Raw genomic sequence first — 20,367 nt, forward strand, 5'->3', positions numbered from 1 at the left:
GGCAACTGCCTTTGACTATATGTACAAAGTGCTTTGATGATGGGGTGTATGAGTCACTTCAACAAAAGACTGAGGTCAGACTAGATCAGACCTTGTATTCAATGCAGTTGAGGTCACGATGAAACTTGACTTCTGGCTTTAGAGTCTAGTAATTGCTTGGAGGACTAAAGACATATTTGTCTTTTATTGAGGATGCAAAGAAAATCCAAGGCAGAGGCATGTGATGCATCGGGCACAGGAAGGCCTGAAAGAAAACCCCAGCAAGGCCTTGGGTTCACAGCCTCTTCTGTTTGGTTCTATTGAGACTACCTCAGAGTTAGATGGAGGCATGCTTCTTCCGCAATCTTTCAATTTTTTTTCCTTGTGTGGAGACAGAAGCTGTATTGCTTGCCTTGAGTACAAACCATACATAGCAGAGACAGAAAGGAGCATGGTCTAAGTGAGGGGCTGGCTCTGTCACTTGCTCTCTGCTGCTGTCCTCTGCCTGGCTAGTCCCCAAGGACAACACATGATCATGCAATGTGACTTTTCTCAGCAACCTAAGATAAGGCTTCTGAAAAGCTTCACTGCGACCAGTGGCCATTATCACAGAAGGTGTCATAGCCTGCTCCTCTGTTGTTTATGCCACCTGTGTAGGGTCAAGCATCTCTAAGTTGGCCATCTCTGCCTTAAACTGTTGAGTGAAGTGAGCCAGGACTCCTCTACCCTTTACAATTTAGCCCCTGTTCCTTCCTTGTTTCCCCAACTCTACGTGATCTCTAGGTCCTTCCTTGTTTCCCCAACTCTATGTGATCTCTAGGTGACATGAACCTGCCTCCACTTAGTAACACCATTTCTAAGGTAAAGAACAGAGAATCCAAGATGGCTCCAGCAAAGTTTACTTCCCAAGTTTATCAAAGTACTGGATGAAGGAGTGCTTGGTAGCTATTGGGTACTGCAAGGCGGATAAGCATCAAGGCCTTTGACCCTTCACTGTTACACCATATGAGATGTTTCTCTGCACACCTATCTTAGCCTAGAAGCTCTGATAGCTTCTAGACTCTGGCCAGGAAGAAAGGGGGCCATTCAATAAATATTTTAAGACCCAGAGCATACAGATATATCTTTATCAAATAACTTAAGTGAACACTGAGTCCCATTATTGGCAAGGGGCTCACTTCTTCACTGGGTAACGTGAAGACTTATTTTTTACATTTCCTGCACAAATATGTCTTTGTGTGGGTCTGTGCATGTGAGTGCAAGTGATCATGAGGCCGGAAGAAGGCATTAGATGGCCTAGAACTCGAGTTACAGGCACTTGTGAGCCACTTCAATCTGAGGATTGACCTTAGCAAGAACAATGTGTACTCTTCACTGCTGATGCACCTGTTCAGTGCCACTAGATAGTTGATAATTTAAAAACAAATAGATAATATGTTACATGTATTATATATGTATTAATGTGTGTGTGTTCATTCCATGGCCCTCAACCAACTTACAAACTCATGCAAATCATGTCATTAAGATTCCCTACCAATCACTCAGAAGACCAGGCAATGAATGAATATACATTGGTTTAATTATTCAATCCTTTCTCCTATTACACAATTGTACAAGAGCATTGCTTAAGATCTAACAGGCCTATTTGACCATATTCTCCTCTTGTAATATTTTTGTCTCTTTTGATTTTTGCCAGATTTTGAGCCTGACCTCACTTCTCAACTACTCAGGCTTACTGACATCTTCTTCAAAAATGTGCCCTTAGCATCTCGAGCAACTGCCGGGTTTCTTACACGTTCTACAGCCAGATGGGCTGCATATTTGGAGGGGCACTCAGGGTTGAGCAGAAGAATGGAGAGTAAATGAGAAATGGAATTTACTCTGTCCTCAAGGGACCTGTGCTGAGGTGTTTCAGAAAATACCAGACCATTCCTATGGATTTGGAAGTACTTGAACAATGCTGTACCATTTAAAGATCTTCTTCTAATAAGATGCTATTGTGTGTGGCTAACTGTGCATATCAGACAATCAGTCATACGGGAATACTGAACAGTACTTGTGAGGCACGTTTGCTAAGACCTCCTTGGATTGCCTTGATACCCTCTAAAAGCAACTCACAACAAAACTAAGGTGCCTTGATTTTGACAGACAGCTTCATGCAACCGAATCACCATTATCATACAGTAAGAGAGCAACTTACTTAGCATCCATACCTCCTGCTGGTAGGTGATGTGAGACGATTAGGTTTGGCTTAAGTTGTATAAATGGAAGAATATTATGTGCCACCCCTCAGATGGGTAATGCTACAACTTTTAACCTTAACCATCTTAGATAGCTAAAAAATAATTAAAGCTTCCAAGGACCGCACCACACACATGGAAGGAAAACGATATCCAGGCTCAGCAACTTGTACCCTGAGATACAAAGGAAGACTTCTCTGCTCTTCTGTAAAACTCCATTTGCTGCTTCTTGAGGCAGCTCAACATCATTCATAGAGACCGAGGAATGAACACGAGGCACACAGAGAGGCATTTTGGAATGGGATGGGATGGCTTTTTATGTTCCTCCAGGTGGAAGCTCACTTAGAAGCAAAGCAGTTAGTTACCAACACTCCATAATGATGCTAAGTGTAAGCCTTGGCTGAGGGATCTAATTAGGTTAATGGTGCAATCAGCCAAGCAAGGGTGCTTTTAGCACAGTTCTTCTCAGAGAGTTCTGACTGAACTTCACATATGTGTTTTGTCAACTCCAAAATATGGAAATACGGACAGAAAGGAGGCAGGAAGTTCTATGGACCATACAGTTACGGCAAGACCTTGGAAAGAGAATTATCAGGTTAGTTTTTGCACTTTGTGTTGAATAGCAATAAATATTAGAAAAAAAAGACTGTAGTCCAGTATCTTCTGAGGGTAGACTTGTTTTCTAATGTCTGGAGGGTTCAACCCCCTTCCTTTTGTTTTTTTCCTTTTGCTAAGATTATGGTCAATACTGCTATGGGTCCAATTGTGTTTCCCCAAATTTATAGCTTAAGTGCTGTATTGTAGTATGACTGTATCTGAAGATAGGGCCCTTAAGGCTCACAGAAGTCTTAAGGATGGAGCCCTAACCAAACGAGTGTGGTTTCATAAGAAGATATCTTGCCACTCATACCATGTGAAGGGGCAATAGGAAGGGGCCTGTTTGCACGTCAGAAAGATAGCTTTCACCAGAACTAGCCCTCTTGGGACTTTGGTCTTAGACTTCTAGCAAATCATATCTGACTTCCTCCCTCCCATTTTTGTGTCCTGTTGATCTCCTTTTGTCGTCTAATTGCTCTGGCTAAAACTTTGAGTAGTATATTGAATAGGTAGGGAGAGAGTGAGTAGCCTTGTCTAGTCCCTGATTTTAATGGGATTGCTTTGAGTTTCTCTCCATTTAGTTTGACGTTGACTATTGGTTTGCTGTATATTGCTTTTATTATATTTAGGTATGAGCCTTGAATTCCTGATCTTTCCAATACTTTACACATGAATGAGTATTGTATTTTGTCAAAGGGTTTATCAGCATCTAGTGAAATAATAATATTTTTTCCTTTGAATTTGTTTATATAGTGGAACCCAGGATATCAAAAACTATTCTCAACAATAAAAAAACCTCTGGGGGAATCACCTTCTTAGACCTCAAGCTATACTATAGAGCAATAGTGATAAAAACTGCATGATATTGGTACAGAGACAGGAAAGTAGATCAATGGAACAGAATTGAAGACCCAGAAATGAACCCACACACCTGTGGTCACTTGATCTTTGACAAAGAAGCTAAAACCATCCAATGGAAAAAAGGCAGCATTTTCCACAAATGGTGGTGGTTCAACTGGCAGTCTGCATGTAGAAGAATGCAAATTGATTCATTCTTATATTCCCGTACAAAGCTTAAGTCCAAGTGGATCAAGGACATTCACATAAAACCAGATATGCTGAATTGAATAGAAGAGAAAATGGGGAAGAGCCTTGAATACTTGGACACAGGGGAAAATATCATGAACAGAACACCAATGGCTTATGCTTTAAGATTAATGATCGACAAATGATACCTCATAAAACTGAAAAACTTCTGCAAGGCAAAGGATACTATCAATAGGACAAAACAGAAACACAGACTGGGAAAAGATCTTTACTAACTGTACATCAAATAAAGGGCTAATACCCAAAATATACAAAGAACTCAAGAAATTAGGCTCCAGAGAACCAAATAACCCTATTAAGAATGGGGCACAAAGCTAAACAGAATTCTCAAGTGAGGAATCTCACATGGCTGAGAAGCACTTAAGGAAATGTTCAACATCCTTAGTCATCAGGGAAATGCAAGTCAAAATGATCCTGAGATTCCACCTCACAGTAGTCAGAATGGCTAAGATGAAAAACTCAGGTGACAGCAGATACTGGTGAGGATGAACACTTCTCCATTGCTGGTGGGATTGCAAGCTGGAATCCACTCTGGAAATCAGTTTGGCAGTTCCTCAGAAAATTGGACATAGCACCACCTGAGGACCCAGCTATACCAATCCTGGGCATATACCCAGAAGATGCTCCAACATGTAGTAAGGACACATGCTCCACTATGTTCATAGCAGCAATATTTATAATAGCCAGAAGCTAGAAACAACCCAGATGTGCCTCAACAGAGGAGTGGATACAGAAAATGTAGTACATTTACATAACGGAGTACTACTCAGCTATTAAAAACAACGACTTCATGGAATTCTTAGGCAAATGGATGGAACTAGAAAATATCATCCTGAGTGAGGTAACTCAGTCACAAAAGAACACACATGGTATGTACTCATTGATAAGTGGATATTAGGGAAAAAAGCTCAAAATACCCATGATACAACTTAGAGACCATATAAAGGTCAAGAAAAAGGAAGACCAGGGTGTGGGTGTCCTACTTGGACAGGAGAACAAAACAATCATGGGAGGTGGAGGGCAGGAGGGACTTGGGAGGAAGAAAGGAGGGGAAGGGAAAAAAGGGGGGCAGGATCAAGTATGGGAGGAGGAGGAGATGTACAGAGGGTCAGGAAATTGAACAGAGGTATGTAGCAATGGGATATGGGGAACGTGGTTAGCCACCAGAAAGTTCCAGATGCCAGAAAATCAAGAGACTCCCAGGACCCAACGTGGATGACACTAGCTGAAATGCCCAACAATGGGGGGAGAGAACCTGTAGAGACCATATGCACGGGTTAGGCATGGCCCTCCTGTTGAGGGATGGGCCCATTCATCCTTCACAACATTTTAAGAATTGCTCCTGTCTAAAGGAAACAAGGAGTGGAGCAGAGGCCGAAGGAGGGGCCATCCAGGGACTGCCGCACCTGGGGATTCATCCCACATGCAGAAACCAAACCCAGGCACATGCTGATGCTGGAAACTGCTTGCTGACAGGAACCTGAAGTAGAGGTCTCCTGAGAGGTTTTGTCAGAGAGCCTTTTGGATGCAGATATGGATGCTTGCAGCCATACATTGGACTGAGCACGGGAACCCCAATGGAGGAGTGGGTGGAAGGACTGAAGGAGCTGAAGGGGTTTGCAACCCCATGGGACGAACAACAATATCAACCAACCAGGCAGTCCAGAGCTCCCAGGGACTAAACCACTAACCAAAGAATAAACATGGAGGGACCCATGACTGTGATGGCCTTGTCTGGCATCAGTGGGAGGGGAAGCCCTGGGTCCTGTGAAGGATTGATGCCCCAGAGTAGAGGAATGCCAGGCCAGGTTGGTGAGGTGGGAGTGGGTGGGTGGGGGAGCACCCTTGTGGAGGAAGGGGGAGGAGGTGGAGTGGGGAATTTTCAGGGGGGAAAACAGAAGTGGTGATAACATTTGAAATGTAAATAAACAAAATAACCAATAAAAAAGATTTATTTATTCATTTTATGTATGAGTGTTGTATCTGCATGCACACCTGCATGCCAGAAGAGGGCATCAGATCCCATTATAGATGGTTGTGAGCCACTATGTAGTTAATGGGAATTGAACTCAGGATCTCTGGAAGAGCAGTTGGTGTTTTTAATCACTGAGCCATCTCTCCAGCCCCAAGAATATTGTCTTAAGTGCTTAACACGGACTCATCAGAAAACTAAAAAAGTTCTGAGATCAAAAGAAAAGGCAGTTTAAGAAAAAGTGTCACAGATTCTGTCATCTGAATATCACCAAGTGTCACCGAGTATCACAAGCATCCTTTTGGCATAATTTTTCATTAAGTCACGCAGAGTTGTTTTCTTTGTGAGACACAGGCCTCCAAGGACCACTTGCTTAATTAAGTATATTGTTATCACTGGAAGATTTCATTATGTATAGATTACCTTGCATTCCCTTCAGATAAGATGCTTCGTACATATGGATGTGTGCCAGGTACTATCTGAAGGGTGGGTGTCATTCAAGTAAACAAGGACGTTGCATGTTGTTTTAGGGTAGTTACTAGGTATTCAAGATCCCAGCCAGTGTATTTCAGACTTATTTGGTCCTCAGATCATAGGTGACTAGACAGCTAAGTCCTCTTCATAGCAAATGTGAACCTGAACCCAACCAGTAGACTAGAGCCCCCAAGAATCCTGGAGAACTTGACCTCCCGTAGGAAAAAGCAGACATTTTCTTCTGTTGTGAACATTCAGGATTATTGATGTTGGGTTTTGCCTTAAGGACACATATTTCATTTTGTAGTGTGAAATCTTTTTTTAAGAAATGAGCAGAGGGCTGGAGAGATGATTCAATGGTTAAGAGCCCTGGCTGATGAGACGCTGGATATAAAGTGGCAGTGCCAGCAAGCGGTGGCGGTAGGACAGGCACATGCAGCTCTCCTGTCAACATCAGAGCAGAAAATCACTACAATTCACACCCTTGTGCTATGTGTCCATTGCCTCATGGACATGAGTGGAGAGTGTGGCTTCCTTGCATTCCAGGCCCCTGGGGTTTTACGGTGTTATGTTCTGATTCTCTTCCTTTGTCTTAACTGTTAGGTCTTTCTTTCTCCTCTCCGTCTCATCCTCTGGGCAACTGTGTGTTGGCTCGTTCTTGTGATTTCCCTGTAGTTTCTGTACTCACACTAAGTACAGACATCCTGGTTATCTAAGGTGGGGAAGGAATCCCACAGTCAACCTTTCTGCCACTTTGCCTGTTTTCCTGTGGTGCTGAGGATGGGACCCAGGGCTTTGCTCAGTGGGTAGGAACTCTATCTCTGAGTTATATCCTGAGCCCCCTTTTTTTTAAACTTAAAAATTCTTGAGGTAGTGTCTCATTAAGTTTCCCAGACTGGCCTTGAATCACTCTGTAGCCCAGTGAAGTCATACATTTGCACCTTCCTGTCTCAGCATCCAAATAGCTGGGATCACAAACCTCCACCAATAGGCTTGGAAGTCGTTGCCACTTTTGATGACTGGATATCTACTGGGGTTGCTATCTTAGTTAGGGTTTTACTACTGTGAACAGACACCATGACCAAGGCAAGTCTTATAAGAATAACATAAACTTTGAACTGGCTTACGGGTTCTGAGGTCTAGTCCATTATCATCAAGGTGGGAGCATGGCAGGCAGCGTCCAGGAAGGCATGGTGCAGGAAGAGCTGAGAGTTCTACATCTTCATCCAAAGGCTGCTAGTGGAAGACTGACTTCCAGACAGCTAGGATAAGGGTCTTAAGCCTATGCCCAGTAGCACACTTACTCCAACAAGGTCACACCTCCTAATAATGCCACTCCCTGGGTCAAACATACTCAAACGATGACAGTTGCCATGGTTGCTAATTTCCAATTGCTCATTGGCAGTGCCCAGGGGGAACTTAGAGGCTTAAGAGCTCAAGGGAGTAGTGGTGTACAGAAAGATACTACTGGTCATAATTCCTTTCTTCTGTGGTCAAAGGGATGCCTCCTTGTCCTTTCCTTAGCCAGCTGTGGTCTCCTTTCCTTTCCTCCTCAGTAAGAGAAAGACATATGGGTCTCGTCCAAGGACAGGTAATTTGGACATCATTGGGAAGATGTGTATTTTCCAGGCCACCATCTCTCTGTGGTTGAAGGGGTGGGGTTAAGTGGATGGACTTGGGCTATACAGATGTGTGTTTGGTTCTCTGATGTTTGCAGTGAAGGATGTGCCAGATACAGTCTGTGGGGTTGGCTTTCGGGTGCTGGGTACACTGTGAATGAGCTTTTAGGGCCAAAGCTCTTCATGCTAAAAAATCCTCTCCCTCAGCTGACTGAGCATCCTTGCTCCTCGCTAGGATGTCCCTGCAGAAGAGAACAGCTCAGCCGATGCACATCCTAGTTTACCAGAGAGCACCGTGACGAGGGGTATAATGGAGCAGACCGTACTGCAGTGCAGCAGGCTTCAGCAGGGAGGGCCAGGGCGATGATTCAGCCTGGCTTCCATTTCCCCCGAAGGTAATTGGGTTTCCATTAAACGCTGATGAGTTCTCATTACCGGAGAGCATGCAGAGGGAGAAGGGGAGTGTGCAGAGGACTCTTCCATCTGAGCTGTGTCTGCTTTTGAAAATCCTGCTCATTCCCACCCACGGTCACCGGGAGACCATCACCTCAGTGAAAACTGCTGCCCTAAAACATCAAGGAGCGCTGCTGAGGATGGGGAGGAAAGAGGAAGCTCTTGAACATTGTGTTAGGAATATGCATGGTACAGCTACCACAGACAGCATTGTGAAGATGCCTCAAGAGGTCTGGTGATGGCTCAGCTGGTAAAGATGCCCGTTGGCCTGATTTCCATCTCCATGACCCACATGGTGGAAACAGAGGAAGGACTCCTGTAAGTTGTGGTCCGTGCTTGACACACGCACTGTATTACATGTGTATGCATGTGCACGCGCACACAACAATAAATGAATAAATAAACAAAGGCAATACCTAAAAACAAAGTGCCTCAAGGGTGTAGAATGAGGTTCCAGCCTCTTCTGGATTTACATCTAAGAAAATGATATAAGCAAAGAGCCACCTTCAAGCTCCCGTTTGTCACCATGTGGGCCACAGGTGCTGGCAAGAATCAACCCAGGGCTGGGGAGATGGCGTAGTGAGTATAAAGTGCTTGCTGTTGGTCCTGGAGTTTGATTCTCAGAATTCACATGGTAGAAAGAGAGAAGCTATATGTGCATAATGGACAATATCAACAAAAGCATAATACAACAAATCTAGATAGTTATGGCAATACAACTTCTGAAGCAGAGGAAAACCTGGCCTGTCCCTTTATGTGCTGGTAGCAGTTTCCACTGGGTCAGGTTCTGCGAGGAGGTGCCCAGGAGAGCTATACCCTTAGTTATGGCTGTTATGGGCACCTAGTGCTTGAGGCCAGGAGTGCTCCCTGGCTTTGCTGTCTCCTCCCTTACCCCTCGTTCTAGTGACAATGCTTCAGCTATCAGGAGTGAATCGGGCATCCCAGCAGCTCCTGCATGCAGGTGGAGAGCAGGGGAGATGCTGGAGAAGGGCAAAGCCTGCTGCTGTTCTGGGTCTTGAGACTTAGTTTGCTGGGAAGGAAGGGTGAAGGGAGGAGGGAGACGAGGCAAGGGGGAGCGAAGAGATGGAGAGTAAGGCAGGGCTTCACTGTGTAGCCTTGCCCTGCTGAAATGCACTATGTAGCCCTGCTCAGTGCTAGGATTACAGGTGAGTGATTTTTATACTGGAAATCTTCAGGTATTACCAACTACCTGGCTCTGGATAAAGCTTTAACTTTACCAAAGACTGAATGAGCGGAGAAAAGTGCCGTCATCATCCGATGCTGGTTCAAAGCCTAGGCTGGTCCTGTTATCTAGCCTTACCTCCCACCACCATTAGCACTCATGTCTTAACTTACCAGGCCATGAAGCCATCAAAACCCTCTTTCTGCTGCTCAAGAATTCTTTCAGAAGCCCTGGGGCAAACTTAAGATGTGTTTTGCCTCAGAGGCTTGTGTGGCACCATGGCCTGTATCTCAGTTGCTTCTGGCTCAGGATCCCCAATGATGCTCGTGCCCTGGAGGCAGAAGAGAAGCATCTGGACTCAGGGTTGCCAAGAGAGCCGTGTGTGTGTATGTGTGTGTGTGTGTGTGTGTGTGTGTGTGTGTGTGTGTGTGCATTTACCAGCTGAAACATATTTGCAACATAGAGGTTGATCATCCATCCACGCTTTCCTTCCAGACCAAATCCTACTGTTGGCTTGAGAAAAGCAACACCTAACTTCAAGCCATGACACCATGCTCTCAAATTCCCTCTTACACAGCCCTACATGGATAGAGCTCATCGATGAGAGAGGATGGAGTGATGGAAGAGGAACAGCCACCCGCTCGTGTTTCTATGGGCTTCAGAGTCTTTCAGACAAAGCAGGCTTTCCATTGAGAGTATAAAGCTTGCCCCTATACATTTCGTTCTTTGTCTATTTAAAAAAATCTTTGCATTTATTCCTTTATTTAATGGTGTGTGTGTGTGTGTGTGTGTGTGTGTGTGTGTGTGTGTGTGTGTCTGGGTGCACCTTGGTGCCCACGATGAGTTCAGAGAACAGCTTTGTGGAGTCAGTTTTTTTCCTTCCACTATGGGGATTCCAGGGATCTAACTCAGGTCTCGACAAGAGGTTTTACAGGATTAGCCACATTGCACAATACAAAGGTAGGTTGTAAAAATCAACTATATATAATTTGTATTTTTGTTGTTGTTGTTGTTCATACTTTACGCTGGAAAGGGTAAGAATAAAAAAAAATGCTGAGTCCTCACCCTAGGGGATCCAATTTGATTGTGGGGGAGTAGAAAACGTTTACGAAAAGGTGTGATTTCCATAGAACAATGTGCACATGGCTAAGTCATTCTGTGAGGGACGCCCCCAAGAAAGCTGTTGTGATGGCAACCTCACCTGCAGACACCTAGGCGTAGGAACTTTTGATTCCTTCCTCTTAGACTAGGTTTGGTTTTGTAGCCCTGGCTGTCCTGGACCTTACTCTGTAGACAGAGATCTGCCTGCCTCTTCCTCCCAAGCGCTGGGGTTAAAAGAGTTCACGTGCTAAAAGATCCTGACAGAATGTAAAAGGACACAGAAGCCCTGAAATTGGCAAGGTAGATGTCACTGTTAGCAGAACTAGCTTCACTGATTTAGAAAAATAGAGGTGCACAATGCTCTGGCCACTCCTTGAACCTGTGTGTCTGCCAATGTTTTGACCATTCCCTGACCCATGTGTGTGCCCACTGATGAAGCCCATTGCCAGGTGTTTGTGATATTGGTTGCTGAGAAAGAGTCAGAAAATCTCCCCAACAACCACAGCCTGGCCAATCCTGAGTTGCTACACCTGCACCAGACTCTTTCCTTGTACCCCTCCTATACCCATTTCTTGAGAATACACATTGTTTAGATCTGGAAATCCCCTACTTCCCCTCTTCTCCTTCCCCCCTGAGGGCCTATAAAAACTGGGACCTCTTTCCCCTTGAGGTCGACTCCTCTACCCCTGCGTGGGATATGAGTCGTCCCCAGAGCTCTGGCTTTCTCCGAATAAAGCCTCATGTGGTTTACATCAAGCTTGGTCTATCGTGAGTTCTTGGGTGTCCTCTATTGTCCTGAGGCCTGAGCGAGGGGCTCCTCTTGGAGTCTTTCAGTGCCACTACAGCCTTTGAAAAAGCAAACAAAGCTCTTCAAAGCCAACAGTGAATCTAGCAAGGGTGTATTAAAAAAATTAAAAAATCCCCCACCCCACCCTGTTGGCTCCACTTGGCAGACAGGACTTGGTTGTGATGATTTGCTGTTAGTTCTACACTTATGGTCATGGAAAGACTTCCAGAAATTTGGGCCCTAAGACTTTACCATCCCAACGCTGACTTTACTCTCTAGGCCATTGTTTTCAAGGTTCTACCCACATCACAATTAAAGCCAACCGCAGACATCTCATTCTGTTAAATTCTCACCTTTCACAATGTGATTTGTGACATGCCAGCTAGAGATGGATTGATTCATTTTGATAGATGAATTAGTTTGCTCTGTTTGATATTAAAACGAAAGAGCTTACGTGTGCTTATCCCTGGGGGTCAGCCACTGGCAAAGGCTGGCAAAGAAAAAAAGTGTGCAGGCCGTGCATAGGTACAGGAAGGGAAGGGTTAGGGAGAGTCACAGGGGCTGGATCCCTAGCAGGAAAGGAAAAGCCAGAAGCTAATCTAAGAGGGTTAGCATGGCCTGGAGATGAGAGCTGAGTGATATGGAGGGAGGGGAGGGACCAGGAGAGAATCTACAAGCAGCCAAGGAGCTCCAGAGAGAGCAGGCTTTAGTCAAGGAGTGGAGGTGTCATGAGCAGGCGAGACAATGGAAAAGGCCGTCTTAGAGAGGGCTAAGTAGGGGTAGGGAGAAAAAGAGAGAAACAGCAGAGTGAATAGGGAGCAGAGACAGAGAGGCAGAGACACAGAGAGAGTTATCTCCCTCTTACCCATGCAAAAATATTGAATGGAGCTACAGTTTTGCCCACTCAGATGGTACCTTTTAAAAAAAGGATTTATTATTATTATTTTTAATTATGTGTATGTGTTTGTTTGTGGAGGGATATGTGCACATGAGTACCACCAGTGCCCATAGAGGCCAGAGATGTTGGGTACCCCTGGAGCCAGAGTTACAAGTAGCTGTGAACTGTCTGATGTGGGTGCTGGGAACTGAACTCAGGTCCTCTGCAAGAGCAATGCTTGCTTAGCCATGGAGCCATCTTGCTGGCCACAGCACCTCATTGCCACAAAGGCTGCCTGTGGGCCGGCCAGCAGTAGCTCTGGGAACAACAGTGAGTAGGGTTAGACTTTGCACAATGTTTGCATCTCCTTTTCTCCTCCTCTAGTTCCCACAGAGTAACATCTCAAGTGTCTTTCTTTTTGTTGGTCTGAGTTGAGAGGTGGAAGCGCCTGGACTCAATGCTGCTCTTACAACCGGAGGTCCTGAGGGCGCCTGAGGTCCTGAGGTCAGCTGTAATCTAAAGACGAAAAGCTCACCACTTGGGCTAACACATCCTTCACAACTTCAGCACTCAGCAAAGGGAAGCTCTCTACAGACCAAGACCATTCATGTCTCGATTTTGTGTTCTTGTTAAATATAATTTTGACATTTACATAACCTTTTAGGCTTATCAAAGGAAAGAGTGAGACATCTCAAGTTCTGTACTCAATGCAGTGAAACAAAGGATAGCGTCTCAGAATACCCACCTGCATGTCTGACGAGACCCTCACAAAATTATGCTTTATCGAGAAAATAAGGAAGGGGTTTTTAAAAACCGAGTTTGTTTCCGTTGATCATATTTTTGGAAAGAACCAAGAGTGGACCATATGTTGTGTTGGTTTTGTTTGTTGGTTTTCAATGCTGGAGTTTGGATCCAGGGCCTTCCTCGTACAAGCCAGACAAACACTCTGCCACTGAGCTACATCCCTTGTAATTTTAATTTATACAGTATTTCTACTTTTCAAATGTCAGCCTATTCACACGCATGCGTGCATACACGTGCGCATGCGCACACATACGGGAGAGGGAAAGGGGCGGGGGAGGGGGAGGGGGGGTGTTGGTTTCCTTTCCTCTTCCTTGCACATTGACTTGGATCCCTGGTTTCCCCTGACTCCTGCACCTCAGTGTTTATAAATGTAACAATGTGAAACTTGCATTTTCTGAGACTGTCATGGCCTCTACTGCTCACAGAAGCAGGAACAGCGAATGCTGAGGAGAAACTGAGCCTCTGGGGAGTCCGGCTAGGTAGTGTTGCTTATGTGTTGTAGATCACTATCTGTGAGCCAGGACTCTTGCTCCTGCCCCCAAACCAGGCACCCTGTGTATCTGAAAGGTGTGACGGCTCAAGAGTGATGGGAAGTCACCTCTCTATAACACAACATCTGTCATCTGCAGGTGGCAGATGGTGTAGTCTCTCTGGATAATACCCTGTGGAGGGTCTGCGTCCCCCCCTGAATGTTGTGGGAATCAACCTCAGATCAGCTCCATAGCTACAGCGAGTAAATGAGTGAGAGCTTCACACACCAAAATATTAACATTGAATATAATCTGTGGTTCTTAATAGCAAATACAGGCGAGACTTCATCCTCAGCTCACGACATGGAGCTCCACATCCTAGGAAATTATCTAGGTGATAGGAATGTCTTTGTACAGATGACATAAGTTTTGATTGGTTCCTGGGTAGAGCTGGTCACCGGAAAGGCATACCGCAATTACGCACACCGTTCTCTGGCTAAAGACTGGGTTAGTAACAGATCATGCCCATGAACTATGAAGCTTCAGGCTGCGGAACTCGTGGAGTGCAGGGGGGCGGGGGGAGGATGGTGGTGCTGGAGAAGGCATGGAAGCTCTTCCCCTCCCCACATGTCTTCATCCGCACCTTACCTGTACCATCTGTGACATCCTTGATAATAAACTGGAATTTAAGGTATCCCCGAGATCTGTGAGCCATTCTAGAAACTGATTGGACCTGAGGAGGGGTGTGGGGGAAAGGTCAGGCTTCTAGCTGGTCAGTCACAGGAGGCAGGGACTTACATCTGGCATCTGAAGCCTTGGGTCAGTTGTGTAGGACTGAGTCAGACCTGTGGGACCTGACTCTGAATGTAGGCACACAGTGTCAGAGACGGGCTAGACCGAAGGAGTCCCAACTAAGGGAAAGGCGGTGATGGGGTGACCCGAAAGCACTGTGCAGGGATAGCACAGGAGTCTCACTGTCATCCATGTGCCCAAAGAACCACGTGACAGCCTTACTGTACACAAACCTTTCCACCTCCGGAGTGTTATGAAAGCCAGAGCTCAGAACAGAGAGGAAACAAATAGAGAGGGAAGTCACCTTACCGTAGTGGGGAATGATGGCCCAGGCCATGGCGGAGGCGTAGATGCCGCCAATCATCCAGAACATGCAGAGCCAACTGAGGTGCTCACCCCGCTTCTCCCGGGCCAGGACTTCAGCGAAGTAGGAGAACACAGTGGGAATGGCGCCTCCAATCCTGTCAAGAAGTGCAGAGGACACATGAGACTGCGCCTGGGACAGTGAAGGCGGGTGAGACAAATCTAGAGTAAACTCACAAAGCATATTCTCTCCCGTTCCTGGCATTGCAAGCAAGCGACCTGGTTTTTCTGTGTGTCTATGGTGAATTCAGACATTTGGCATTTGCCATACCCAAACTTGAGATTGCAATTAGGCCATGTGGGCAGCAGGTGGCAGTGGAACCCCACTCATGTGGTTTACAGCTTCGCTTGCAACTCAGACGTTGTTTATGCTCAGCGTTTGATAGTCTGCATGATATTTACCAAAAATTACAACAATCTGGTGGCTTCTAATACCTTAACTGACTCATTAAAACAGAGAAGCCCTGTGGTGTGTCTCACCCATGTGACTGATGGGAACTCTGGGCACAGCTGTAAACAGCTCTAGAGCGCTGTCCACCATCTTCAGTCCCTGTTGCTACCCCACAGCAGAGGGTCTTCCAGCTTGGTGGTGTGATGTGCTGGCAAACACAGAAATGACAGGCTCACCTCCTCGATTGGTTCTAGCTTTTATCCAGGAGGTAGGATGGCTCAATGAGTACAAGGTTAAGAGTCACTACTAAAACCAAATGAGCACAATATATTTCAGGTGGTCAGGGTAGTTGTTTCTACATATGATCTTTTGTTTCATTCCTCTGACTTAAAAAGATATTTTTAGTGTGTGTGTGTGTGTGTGTGTGTGTGTGTGTGTGTGTGTGTGTGTTTGTACATGTATATGGGTACCCATGCATGGAGACCAGAAGAGGGTGTCAGAGCTCCTCAGCTGGCAGGTGGTTTTGAATCACTCACTCAATATAGGTGCTTCGAGCTGAACTTGGATTCTCTAGAAGAGCGGTAAGCATTTCTAACCACTGAGCCGTATCTCCAGCCCCCTGGAAGGAGCCGCCGGCTGACTTGAAAATCTGTTGTGATTAGCGGGTAGACCACTCATGCAAGGGGCTCTCAAATGACAGGCTACACACTTAAAAGTTTTGTCTGCGCTAGTAGGCGAATCCTAGATTTCATCATAATTTCAAAAGTCTTGACCCTAAGTTTTGGGTCAATTGCTTCAGAAAACCATACTTATTTTCACTTCAAATTACTGTCTTCAACATATTGTTGAAGAAAGGTGTAAAAACGATATAACCAGGGTGTAGAGCCAGCACCTAGAGATCAGCCTCAAAGTATGTGCTCCTTCATTTATGGTACCACAAGGTAAATTGCTATTGGCATTTCAAATGATGTGATGTCAAAGAGTAAAACGTGCTGTCCATGCAACAACTAGTTTTTGTTGAGTCTTATATACAATAAAGGACTATTAGTCATACCTTCAGCTAATGCAATTTAAGGAAAGGTCATTTCATAGCAAATTGACCTGAACGAATGAACCACAGAATGCGTAATGCTCTGTGTAAACTAGGAGGTCAAAATTAGGCGCCATGTTAAGCATCTGAGCCCACTCACGATGATGCTGTGGTCATCCTCGAGTGGACACGACAGACAGTGCAGGGCAGCGTATTCAGTCTATGAGCCGTGAAATCAATTTCATAATCTATATAGCATCTTAGAAAATTTGTTGGAGATGAAAATATTTGATTGAAACTCAAGGAATAAGGAAAGGCATAAGTCCATTTTATAAAACCTTTGTTTCTATAAATATTTTTCGTATACATTATGTATTTGGTGTACATAACATATTATGTGTGTTATAAACATATATTCACAATGAGCCATAGAATGTCTTTCCTTCCTTCCTTCCTGCCTCCCTCCCTCCCTCCCTCCCTCCCTCCCTCCCTCCCTCCCTCCCTCCCTCCCTCCCTCCCTCCCTCCCTGAGTTTTTGATCTTAGCCATTCTGACTGGTGTGAAGTGGAATCTCAGGGTTGTTTTGATTTGTATTTCCCTGAAGACTAAGGATGTTGAACATTTCTATAGGTGCTTCTCAGCTACTTGGTATTCCTCAGTTGGGAACTCTTTGTTTACCTCTGTACCCCATTTTTTTCAAGTCAGGGTTTCTCTGTATAGCCCTGGCTGTCCTGAAACTCACTTTGTAGACCAGGCTGGCCTCAAACTCAGAAATCCGCCTGCCTCTGCCTCTCGAGTGCTGGGATTAAAGGTGTGCACCACCACGCCCAGCTCTGTACCCCATTTTTAATAGGGTTATTTGGTTCTCTGGAGTCTAACTTCTTGAGTTCTTTGTATATATTGGATATTAGCCCTGTATTGGATGTAGGATTGGTAAAGATCTTTTCCCAATCTGTTGGTTGCCTTTTTGTCCTATTGACAGTGCCCTTTGCCTTAAAGAAGATTTGCAATTTTATGAGGTCCCATTTGTCAATTCTTGATCTTAGAGCATAGGCTATTGGTGTTCAGTTCAGGAAAATTTCCCCTGAGTCTGTGTGCTAGAGGCTCTTCACCACTTTCTCTTCTACTATTTTCAGTGTATCTGGTTTGAGGTGGAGGTCTTTGATCTACTTGGACTTGAGCTTTGTACAAGGATATAAGAATGGATTGATTTGCATTCTTCTACATGCCAACAGCCAGTTGAGCCAGCACCACTTGTTGAAAATGCTGTCTTTTTTCCACTGGATGGTTTTAGCTTCTTTGTCAAAGATTAAGTGACCATAGGTGTGTGGGTTCATTTCAAGGTCTTCAATTCTATTCCATTGGTCTACCTGCCTGTCACTGTACCAATACCATTTTTTTTTTTAAATCACAATTGCTCTGTAGTACAGCTTGAGGTCAGGGATGGTGATTCTACCAGAAGTTGTTTTCTTGTTGAGAATAGTTTTGCTATCCTAGGTTTTTTATTCTTCCAAATGAATTTGCAAATTGCTCTTTATAATTCTGTGAAGAATTGAGTTGGAATTTTGATGGGGATTGCATTGAATCTGTAGATTGCTTTCAGCAAGATAGCCATTTTTACTATATTAATCCTGCCAATCCATGAGCATGGGAGATCTTTCCATCGTCTGAAATCTTCGATTTCTTTCTTCAGGGACTTGAAGTTCTTGTCATACAGATCTTTCACTTGTTTAGTTAAAGTCACACCAAGGTATTTTACATTTTTTGTGACTCTTGTGAAGGACGTTGTTTCCGTAATTTGTTCTCAATCTGTTTTTCCTTTGTGTTAAAGGAAGGGCACTGATTTTTTTTTGAGTTAGTTTTATATCCAGTTACTTCACTGAAGTTGTTTTTCAGGTTTAGGAGTTCTCTGGTGGAATTCTTGGGGTCACTTAATTATACTATTGTATCATCTCCAAATATTGATAGTTTGACTTCTTTCTTTCCTATTTGTATCCCCTTGATCTCCTTTTGTTGTCTAATTGTTCTGGCTAGAACTTCAAGTACTATACTGAATAGTTAGGGAGGCAGTGGGCAGTCTTGTCTAGACCCTGATTTTAGTGGAATTGCTTCAAGTTTTCTCCATTTAGCTTGATGTTGGCTACTCGTTTTCTCTAGATTGCTTTTACTATGTTTAGGTATGGGCCTTGAATTTCTGATCTTTCTGAGACTTTTATCATGAAGGAGTGTTGAATTTTGTCAAATGCTTTCTCAGCATCTAATGAGATGATCATATAGTAGTTTTTTTTTTTTTTTTTGTCTTTGAGTTTGTTTATATAGTGGATTACAATTGATGGCTTTTCATATATTGAAATGAAGCCTACTTGATCTAGATGGATGATCGTTTTGATGTGTTCTTGGAGTCAGTTTGAGAGAATTTTATTCAGTATTTTTGCATTGATATTCATAAAGGAAAATTGGTCTGAAGTTCTCTTTTCTTTGTTTGATCTTTGTGTGGTTTATGTATCAGAGTAATTGTGGCTTCATAGAACAAATTGGGAAGAATACCTTCTGTTTCTATTTTGTGGAATAGTTTGAGGAGAATTGGAATCAGGTCTTCTTTGAAGGTCTGATAGAACTTTGCACTAAACCCATCTAGTCCTCGGCTTTTTTGGCTGGGAGACTATTAATGACTGCTCCTATTTCTTTAGGGGAAATGGGACTGTTTAGACTGTTAATCTGATCCTGATTTAACTTTGGTACCTGGTATCTGTCTAGGAGATTGTCCATTTCATCCAGCTTTTCCAGTTTTGTTGAGTGTAGCCTTTTGTAGTAGGATCTGATGACTTTTTGGGGGATTTCCTTGGTTTCTGTTGTTATGTCACTTTTCTTTTTCTTTCTTTCTTTCTTTTTTTTTGTTTTGTTTTTCTTTTTGCTTTTTTCGAGACAGGGTTTCTCTGTGTAGACCTGGCTGTCCTAGAACTCACTTTGTAGACCAGACTGGCCTGTCAGAAATCTGCCTGCTTCTGCCTCCCGAGTACTGGGATTAAAGGCATGCGCCACCACCGCCCAGCATGTCTCCTTTTTCATTTATGATTTTGTTAATTAGGATACTGTCCCTGTGCCCTCTAGTTAGTCTGGCTAAGGGTTTATCTATTTTGTTGATTTTTCTCAAAGAACCAGATCCTGGTTTGGTTGATTCTTTGTATAGTTCTTTTTGTTTCCACTTGGTTGATTTCAGCCCTGAGTTTGATTATTTCCTGCCGTCTGCTCCTCTTGGGTGTATTTGCTTCCTTTTGTTCTAGAGCTTTTAGGTGTGCTGTCAAGCTGCTCATGTATGCTCTCTCCAGATTCTTTTTGAAGGCACTCAGAGCTATGAGTTTCCCTCTTAGAAATGCTTTCATAGTGTCCCATAAGTTTGCATATGTTGTGGCTTCATTTTCATTAAACTCTAAAATGTCTTTAATTTTTTTCTTTATTTTTCCTTGACCAAGTTATCATTGAGTAGAGTGTTGTTCAGCTTCCATGTATATACAAACTTTCTATAATTTATATTGTTATTGAATCACTGTGGTTATCTGATTGGATGCATAGGATTATTTCAATCTTTTTGTATCTGTTGAGGCCTGTTTTGTGACTCATTATATGGTCAGTTTTGGAGAAGGAACCATGAGGTGCTGAGAAGAAGGTATATTCTTTTGTTTTAGGATAAAATGTTGTGTAGATATATGTTAACTCCATTTGTTTCATAACTTCTGTTAGTTTCACTATGTCTTTGTTTAGTTTCTGTTTCCATGATCTGTCCATTGATGAGCGTGGAGTGTGCGGTGCAATGTGTGCTTTGAGCTTTAGTAAAGTTTCTTTTATGAATGTGGGTTTCCTTGCATTAGGAGCATAGATATTCAGAATAGAGAGTTCTTCTTGGTGATTTTTCCTTTAATGAGTATGAAGTCTCCTTCCTTGACTTTTTTGATAACTTTAGGTTGGAAGTTGATTTTATTCGACAATAGAATGGCTACTCCAGCTTGTTTCTTGGGACCATTTTCTTGGAGAATTCTTTTCCAGCCTTTTACTTTGAGGTAATGTCTGTCTCTGTTACAGAGGTAGATTTCCTGTATACAGCAAAATGTTGTGTCCTGTTTATGTATCC

The 20,367-nt window shown here is 43.9% G+C and overlaps 1 protein-coding gene across 1 annotated transcript in view; it reads right to left on the reverse strand.

The window, feature by feature from the left end:
- Positions 1–20,367, reverse strand: part of Sv2c (synaptic vesicle glycoprotein 2c) — a 173,135-nt gene that overhangs the window by 56,276 nt on the left and 96,492 nt on the right. Inside the window, exon 4 of the mRNA NM_029210.1 lies at positions 14,765–14,916. Within this exon, the coding sequence (NP_083486.1) occupies positions 14,765–14,916 (152 nt within the window). The remainder of the gene's footprint in view (positions 1–14,764; positions 14,917–20,367) is intronic.

Source organism: Mus musculus, chromosome 13, assembly GCF_000001635.26.
Source record: "Mus musculus strain C57BL/6J chromosome 13, GRCm38.p6 C57BL/6J".
Lineage (NCBI taxonomy): Eukaryota > Metazoa > Chordata > Mammalia > Rodentia > Muridae > Mus > Mus musculus.